Source organism: Cupressus sempervirens, chromosome 10 (genome assembly GCF_028749045.1).
Source record: "Cupressus sempervirens isolate cs-2001-9-10 chromosome 10, ASM2874904v1, whole genome shotgun sequence".
In the NCBI taxonomy this organism is placed as follows: Eukaryota; Viridiplantae; Streptophyta; class Pinopsida; order Cupressales; family Cupressaceae; genus Cupressus; species Cupressus sempervirens.
The window spans coordinates 516603881-516613779 of NC_143127.1; the positions used below are offsets into that span (position 1 = coordinate 516603881).

At 36.1% G+C, this 9899-nt stretch overlaps 1 protein-coding gene across 8 annotated transcripts in view; it reads left to right on the forward strand.

Annotated features, from left to right (window-relative positions):
• LOC149534920 (Asparagine synthase family protein) overlaps positions 1-9337 on the forward strand; it is a 181310-nt gene extending 171973 nt beyond the window's left edge. For all 8 annotated transcript variants that reach the window (XM_089803083.1, XM_089803077.1, XM_089803075.1 and 5 more), the window contains one exon: positions 8671-9337. In XM_089803083.1, coding sequence (XP_089659209.1) covers positions 8671-8686 — 16 coding nt within the window. In that variant the 3' untranslated portion in view covers positions 8687-9337. The remainder of the gene's footprint in view (positions 1-8670) is intronic.
• The last annotated feature ends 562 nt before the right edge of the window (positions 9338-9899 follow it).

The window sequence follows — 9899 nt, forward strand, 5'->3', positions numbered from 1 at the left end:
AAGGACTCCTCCACTATTTTGGATGTGAATAGGGATATTTCTGAACCCATCCTTCTTCAAAGATCTATTAGACAAGTGTAATATCCCAGCAGGATATTTTCTCTAATTTTTCCTCCAGTAAATTTTAGAATCATAAACAAGAGTTTATACAATAATTAACAACAAATAACCAGTAAACAACCAACATTAACCAACAATACTCTAGACTTCGTTATTGCATTATAATCTTGCAATACAATAACAATCCAATTGTACAAACAGTGATAGTAGTCAGATTGAATAATCAGAAATGAACTTGAAAAGCAACTGTGAACTGTGTTGCGAATTCACCATAGATGATGAATCGGGGCTACGTCCAATCCACCAAGAACCAGAGAGTTTGCATCCTTGGATCCTGAATTGAAGCTGATGCTTCCTTAATTTCTCCAAGAGAAATCTCCAACCAAAATAATATCCAAGCATAGCTGAAAATGAATAAGACTCCCTCTTTTAATGCCCAATAGCGACTCTTCAATTGCTTTCTGTCTTTTCATCTTACACCCCCTTTTTGTCACTTTGGCCCCACTTTATAATATTAAATTGACCCCTTTTTAATTATTTATATTATGTTCTCATAAGTCAATTTAATATTTACATGGACGTGTCCTTAATTTCCTAATGTCCCAAAAAGGGGACATTACAAGTCCTCCCTCCTTGATATTGCTTGCCCTTAAGCAATTGATACCAGTGTCCCATATAAATCTGCAAGTAGCTTTGTAACCCATCCTAAAAACACATTCTGTCACATTGTGAAGCAAGGTGTCCAAGTGCAACTCATTCATCAACCAGATCCCTGGATCTGGGGCCAATCTGTGAAGTACCATTACGTCTGTATGCTGTGTGACTCTGATCATAAACCTCCCATAATGCAAAACACACCTTGTGTTGACCCCTAGATCCCAAATCAACCTATCAGCACAATCCTGGGTGTAGAAATAGATGATTGATGAATCCCCAACCTCATGAATCGGCCAACTAAATAAATAGATGCCCATCACATTGCCCATGTGCAAAGAAACCATTTCAACATGGCTCAAAATGTCACTGTCATAACTTAGATCAACATCAAGAATGATAATGCTATCACCAATATGTTGTGGGATTGGAAGGGTAAACATCTCATATGGAATATATCGCAACATGTGTAGTTTCCACTCATCTGCATGCCACTCAGTAACCCTTGCAAGCCAAGCCAAATCTGAAAATGTACTATAAGTCCAAGAAGGGAAGACACTGATAATTGGAGTATGTAGAAAGATAAAATCACCAATCAATAAGTAGGCAGTTGCCATATCATAAGAACTTGGTGATAAATCTCTAAGTAAGCTGTAAAAACCCTTAGGGCACACTAAGGACAACTTTGAATTATCTGCTTCATCATAAGTATTATCACTAAAATCAACATCTCCATCATGAAATGGTCACCCTCACACAAAATTTTCAAAGAAAAATTACTGGGTTCATCCTCTACCTCATCATATGGTGAAACCATGTAGCTGCTGTAGTAAAAATCAGGACTCGTGTGTTTGACTTCTTGCTAGTCCTTATGGTCTACATTGGCAAAAAGTGCCTCATCAGGATGGAAAATGGTAAGAAACATTGCTCTTGTTTTTATGCCTACAAATGGTATTGATTCCTTTAACAATTTGTACCACCTCCATAGTTCTATATTTAATCTTATCTTCCTTGTGGGTGGCTCCAATAGAAGTCTGACTCTCAGCCTGATGCAATAAGGATTGTGTCATACTTAGTTGAAGACCTAATTCATCTATCTCCTTCTCCTTATCTGCAAATAATCTGACGTTAACCTTTCAAAAGCTTCTTTGATTCTGTGCAATTGAGTAATAGTGATCCCACATGGATTCCCTGTTTGGCTCTCCTCTATTTGAGTTTTCCCCATAAGATTTTCAATGTATTTGTGAGACTCATCTCCCTTGTTAAAACTTGTACAACCCTTCTACAACAGATGTCAAACACTCATTTTGAGGTGTTAATGGCATAGCATCATGTTCATCTACGGATTCATCAAAGGAGTTTTTCTCTTCACTAGTTTTGTCAATAGTAATCGACAATTTACCAATTAAGAGCTTAGAGTACTTTTCATTAGTAGCAATGGCTGCTTCCACCATTTTATCTTCAGCTGGTTGGTAGTCAACTTTCAAATGATTTTCAGATGTATATGTTTCAGCTTGCGCCTCCCGAGTCAAGTCTTCACTTACATATGCATCTCTGTCCTTACCAATGTGGGGCTGCATTAGTTCTTCTTTGTCCTTTTGTTGTTTGTACTTTGCAAATTTTTGCTCGCATCGTTTGACTACCTTGTTGGCCAACTTATAAGCACTTTGCGATGCCCTTTGTTCTCCATTGGAAATGGCTAACAACATTTGTAGAAGTGGCCAGAAATGAGTGTCACTCTCATTAATTGTCATAACCATAATGTCTTTCATGCTACAACATCTGCATTGTGTTCTTCCCTAATTGCACTTAATAGATTTTGAAACATTGTATGTATTATATCATACAATCACATGTCAAGCATAAGATTGCATAATCTGATCTCTAAAAATGATTTGAGGATGGCAGCTCTCCTAGCAAATTGACAACCACTATTACAACTGAGATGTTGAAAACTATCAACAAGTCGAATTACCTCCTTCATGATGACTTCTTCATAGGGCTCTTGCAATGCCAAAACACTCATGACCTCCATCAGACAAGAAGTAACTAGAAGTCTTATCTCATTATCTGAATGCTTCAACCATTTGTGTTGACTCAACCCTATCACTGTTGGAACAAGAGCAATCTGCAATAGATCATGGGGTGCTTGCTCCACCTTGGTCAAACATTCTTCCAATCAGGGTAACATGCCAAGAATTTTGTCCCTGTTAATAAAATCGAACCCAAGCTTGTGACCTGTGTCATAGAGAATCTTGGTCAACTCTAAGATGACATTTGATGCCATTTTATATACCTCGCTTCACTCCTTTCCTTCCAAGGAGTCTTTCAAATAGTTCTTTTCAATGAATTCTCCAGCGCAAGGAAGTTCGTATACCACAATTCAAAGCAAGGCTTTGCAGTAGTAATTCACCAATGCTCAAACTAGTCCTATCGTCAATGCCCAAGCTTTCCAAAAAACTCTGATATACACCGCTTCTTATAAACTCACCAGATCTGTCATTATCAAATTTTACTTAAGTGTATCATGGCCCTAATGCATAGTCCAGATATCGTTTATTAGGCTTCTACTGTAATAATAAATTGCTTGGCATATATCTTCCGATAATGGTTCACTTCTAACCACACTCATTATCTAAAAACTCCAACTCCTTTGAGTACAGTACAAGCTTGAAACATTGATTTGCCAACACCTAGTGTTCAATAATACTAAATCTCTGAACAATGATAATCGTGATTACTACTGTTACAAATCTGAAACAACAGACTTATTTCCTATGTATTCTGTGAATTTTCCCATCTGTGATTGCAGACTGGTGCTAAGCTCCACTTCTGCCTTCCGTCCAACTATGATTCTACTGGACTGGAACTCTCGTCCAATGCCTTCTGCCTGTTCATTGTTTCTCTGCCGATAAAAAGGATTCACATAACATCATTTGCCTATTCCCAAACATCGTAGGTTATGTGCCTTGAAGTACAAACATTAGTCCATTCCTGTACAAAGCGTATGATTCCTACACTAAAGACTACCCTTCCATAGATGAGATTTTGCAGTTGCCAGAGTCGGCCAATGTATGATATACTACGCCTCACTAAATTTTTTATTTTTGTTATTCCTTCATTTGTTTGAATTAAATATATCTGGTCCTGTATATAGAAGAAACCTTTTGCAACCCAAGTTTAGCTACCCATTCACACAAGCCGCTGAACTCGTTTGTATTACGCTATAGTTAACCAAAACAATTTCCATCGCACAATGTAACGATAAATCATTTTTGGGACATTCAAGCTCATATGTTAAATCATATATCTCAAACTTTTTTGTGGTCGCATATAATATAGATTATTTATTTATTTGGAGACCATTGTGCCACTACTTCAGGATCTGCAATTCCCAGTCTTCTAATAATTCAATTTCTAGTGTTAACGATTGCCCAATGCATATAGAAATACTCCTTCAAAAGTAACGGCTCATGTGAAATACTTTTGACTCAGAATTGAATCAAAGGCTCTGTTCTTCGAATATAGACAACTCCACATTTGGTTAGTGTAATGTCTTTGAGCAATCCATACAACCGTTCCTTCCTAACAAGTCTGTAATCAGTGGCAGTTGTAGACTTTGCAGTGAATTCTTGTGACTCCTACACAATGCCGTTTGTATCTTCCACTCAATGATGCTAAATCATATATCTTAAACTTTTTTGTGGTCGCATATAATATAGATTATTTATTTATTTGGAGACCATCGTGCCACTACTTCAGAATCTGCAATTCCCAGTCTTCTAATAATTCAGTTTCTAGTGTTAACGATTGCCCAATACATATAGAAATACTCCTTCAAAAGTAACGGCTCATGTGAAATACTTTTGACTCAGAATTGAATCAAAGGCTCTGTTCTTCGAATATAGACAACTCCACATTTGGTTAGTGTAATGTCTTTGAGCAATCCATACAACCGTTCCTTCCTAACAAGTCTGTAATCAGTGGCAGTTGTAGACTTTGCAGTGAATTCTTGTAACTCCTACACAATGCCGTTTGTATCTTCCACTCAATGATGCTTCTAAAGATGTAACAGTTGCCAAGTAACGAAATAAGTCTTGAAGAATATTTCACCAATGTCTATTCTATTCACCAGTCTTTAAGCGCCACTGGTAGTTTGGGTTCGCATTTGGTTGTTTTCCTGACAAGCAGATCAGAGTGGTTGTAGACAACCTTTGATTACAGGTGTTGTTTCTATGAATGATCTCGCTTCCTGTGGTTTCCCTCCCATTATTCACACCATGGATGACTGATAATGAGTAGCTCTATTTTTTGGAAAAGTAACAATTTCTGGCCCATAGGGAGTCACTTTCCATTAGTGAGATTGCTCACTTCCAACTCCTAGGATGTGAATTTGGTTGAATCACGATTAGCCGTGACTCCAACTCCCTCAGTTAATACCTTCTATTGGGCCTAGGCCTTGGTCAATACTGCCAGAATGCCAACGACCCCATTACGGAGCTGCTCAACCTCCGTCGAGCCTTCAACGCTCACACCATACGCTGCCAGTTCCGGGTATCTTCAGCCCACGTGCTTTCCTTAAATGATGGTTGCTAATCTGATGTGCTTCGCTCCTCTGTCGCCTTGAGCAATCTATTGAACCTCCGTCGAGCCTTCAACGCTCACACCATACGCTGCCAGTTCCGGGTATCTTCAGCCCACGTGCTTTCCTTAAATGATGGTTGCTAATCTGATGTGCTTCGCTCCTCTGTCGCCTTGAGCAATCTATTGACATATCCTTGGGAAGAAGTGAAGTTTTGTATTTGATCAGAAGAGACACCATGCGAACAAAAATGCCTCTAAATAGCTATGAACTCCGAAAATCAATCATTGGAGAATCCATGTAATCAGAATGGCTCTCTAAGTGCATGACACGGGAGACGCCATATGCTTTGATATAATAATATTGATGTTGATGTTGAATAATTTGACGGCTAATTGTAATTGCCAATACCATGGTCGTTATGTTTCCAAATTAAATAGTGCCTCCTGCCGCTTGAGAAATATCAAGATTATTTGATTTCCTTTGCTTTTAAATTTACTCTTCAGCAGCTTATATCTGATCATGATAAAATATTTAATCAGTATATACTCACTTCTCTTGTGAACATCAAGACTGGACAACAACTTCAACTGATATCAAATGATCATTAGGATAGCCCAATTTCTTCTTTGCACCCGTAAGCTTAATATGACAAAATACATCGGGTCTCACAAATAATATTTCCACGAGAACTATAATCAAAACATATATGTTTTTTCCCAAATATTTCTTTATATTCTAATAAAAACTCCAGAACTGCTAATATTTATTTTCTTTTGTGAAAATTACTAATTCTCAATATCAAATAAAACTTCAACACTCTTAGACTGAAATTATCAAGACTGCAATGTAAACTCTGCAGGCTGGCAGGATTCAGTGCTCTGATATCACTGTAATATCCCAGTCAGATATTTTCTCTAATTTCTTTTCCAATAAATTTCAGAATCATAAACAAGAGTTTATACAATAATCACCAGAAAATAACCAGTAAACAACCAACAACATTAACAGGCAATACTCTAGACTTCGTTATTGCATTATAATTCAACAATACAATAACAATCTAATGGTACAAATAGTCAGAAATATATCTGAAAAGCAATCGTGAACTCTGTCGCGAATTCATCACAGATGATGAATCAGGGCTACGTCCAATCTATCAAGAAGAAGCAGAGGGATAGCGTCCTCGGATCCCAAACCGAAGCTGACACTTAATTTATCCAAGAGAAATCTCCAACCAAAAAAAAATCCAAGCATAAGTGAAAATGAATAAGACTCCCTCTTTTAATGCCCAACAATGACTCTTCAGCTGCCTTCTATCTTTTCATCTTATACCCCCTTTTTGTCACTTTGGCCCCACTGTATAATATTAAATTGATCCCTTTTTAATTATTTATATTATGTTTGAATAAGTCAATTTAGTACTACATGAACGTGTCCTTATTTCCTAATGTTCCAAAAAGGGGACATTACAACAAGGTTGTTTTTGTCACTTTGGCCCCACTGTATAATATTAAATTGACCACTTTTTAATTATTTATATTATGTTTGGATAAGTCAATTTAATACTACATGAACGTGTCCTTATTTCCTAATGTCCCAAAAAGGGGACATTACATCAAGGTTGTTTTTGTCACTTTGACCCCACTGTATAATATTAAATTGACCCCTTTTTAATTATTTATATTATGTTTGAATAAATCAATTTAATACTACATGAACGTGTCCTTATTTCCTAATGTCCCAAAAAGGGGACATTACAACAAGGTTGTCCCATTACTCCTCTGTTTGTGATTGCTGCAGATGCTTTATGTTACATTCTCAAAGCTAGTTGTATTGGCCCTTCAATTAAAGGTATTACTCTCCCCAACTCTAAGGAACTGATCAATGCTCAGTTTGCAGATGACACTGCCTTTTTTCTTGAGCTTTCTGAATTCAACTTTGCTAATGTTCTTGATAGGCTTAATTTTTTTTGTTTAGCCTCTGGAGTCAAAGTGGCTCATCATAAGTTTTCAGCTCTAGGGTGGGTGGTTTTCCATTATGGGTTCGATCTGGGCTTGTCTGAATAAAATTGTGAGATATCTTGGTATTCCTTTTGCTTTGGAACCTTATATTTCTGACATGCGGGACTGGATCTATGGTAAGTTGAATAAGAAATACATTAAATGGCAAACTCACTCCCTATCTCTTGCTGGAAGAGTACAAGTTGTTGAGAAAGATTTTCCTCATGTCACCTTTATATTGCCTCAACGTGGCTATTTGCTAAGTACTAGACTAATACCCTATCTCTTGCTGGAAGAGTACAAGTTGTTGAGAAAGATTTTCCTGACATCACCTTTATATTGCCTCAACGTGGCTATTTGCTAAGTATTAGACTAATATCCTTGAAAAGGTTCTTAGATATTTTCTTTGGTCAGATGGGTTGGGTTCAAAAACAAGATATTGTGTTAATTGGGAATGGTGTTGCTTGCCTGGAAGGTTTGGGGGGCTTGGTTTGAAAGATCTTAAAGCTCATGGGATTGCTCTTGCCTAAAAGTAGTTTATTCATAATTAGAATCTCAGCCCTGTACAAAATTAACATGTATTTGTTTCTAATTTTAACTTGTTTATAGCAATTCCAAACTAACTTGTTATAACAATTCGACTTGTTGCCCCTGGACCATAAAAAATATCATCATAATGTTACATATGAATGTTCGAATGCCCATAGAATGATCATACAGATTTGGTTAGATTACATCCCATACAAGAGTACATAGGCAATACGCAGCAGGTAGCTTAGTCTTATTTAGATTCTGAGGTTGTAGAACAGCATTATGACGGGTAAAGGCTTCTAATTTTGGCCCGTCTTCATACTCATGTTTTATGAAAAGGTACTTTGATTCTTTAAAACCCCAATGGAACTGTTCTTATTGACTGCCTCAAATGTTGTTTGATGAATAGTGTTAGTTTTGACTACTTTATGTTTCCCAGCAGTGCTTCTGTTGGAAAACAAACTGATCATACATTTATCTGTTTTCCTAATTTAATAGACAAAATAATCAAATATTATATTGTTTGAAAATATGGAGCTAATCATCCTTTTTGTTTTGAGAAGCTTTATACATGGAAATGAAATTACAGCTCTGATTAGTTTACTGCATGTTTGATCAAACAATGATTTGATTGCAAAAGACGATCCAAAAAATGTAATTGTTGCGCATTTAAAGTAATGGGTTTTGTTTGTGAAATTCATACCATTTGTTCATCTTTCTTCATTATTGTACCTAAATTGTGAAATTTCAGAAGCCTACGGTTGAATTTGTAGTTGCCCTTAAGATAAATAAATCATTTCGATCTCCACTGCAGACTAAACTATTTTAATGTTCTTGCAGTTTGGCAGTCGAATAGCGAGGGAGTCAAATCGAAGAAACTTTGGGAGCAACCGTGCGGCAAATCAAGCAGCCGCCGGAAGTGCAATGATTCATTCTCTTACAAAGTAAAATTATTTGGATTGAAGAAAGAATAAGTTGAGCTACGAGCTTACATCTTTTTTTATCAGTGATGTATTTCTAAGACATTTTATCATTTTGCATTATAGAATCGACTTGTATGGGACCTTTCAGTCGCTTTATTATTGAAAAAGATGTATCATATACAATAAAACGAGAAATTGATATTTGAAACGAGAAAGGAATACAAATTTTAAGATGACTGATCCTCTTAATCCAGTACATATGATGTCCTGAGAGGAAGTATATCTCAAGTTCACCTATAGTATGAAAGGATTAATATCAGATCCTCAAGGGGAACTTGTCAATCTACCCATTCAAGAAAATTTACGTGAAGGACTTTCTTTAACAGAATATATTATTTTATGTTATGGTGTTCGTAAACGACTTGTAGATACTTCTATATGAACAACAGATGCTGGATATCTCACACATAGACTTGTTGAAGTAGTACAACACCTTGTTGTACATAAAGTAGATTGTGGTACTACATAAGATCCTTTTGTAAATCTTATTCAAGATCAAGAAACAATAAAAAATTAATTTATTTTACAAACACTAATTAACAGATGATGTATGTATAAAGGGAAGATGTATTGCCACACGCAATAAAGATTTTGGGATTAAACTTGCCAATCAATTCTATTATTTCCAAATACAACCTATACATATCTATATATATATATATAAACACACACACACACACACACACACACGAATACCTTTTACTTGCAAAAGTATGTCTTGTATTTGTCAATTATGTTATGGTCGGAATACTACTCATAGTAACTTAATCAAATTAGAAGAAGCAATCAGCTTTATTGCAGGCTAATCGATTGGACTTTTCTTTAACTAACATTAAGGACTTTTCATCAACTAACATTAAAGACTTTTCATATTGGTGGGTATTTACGGGTGATATTGCAAAATATATGAGCCACGTTCACTGGAAGTATGGAATTCAACGAAAATTTAGTTATTCCTACCTGCACTCATGGGCACCTTGCATATATATGTCATAATAGATAACCTCTTTTTAGCAAGAAAATATATTTATCCTCACTATCCTTTGAAACATTAAACTATGATCCATTCAAATATGTTTTAACACT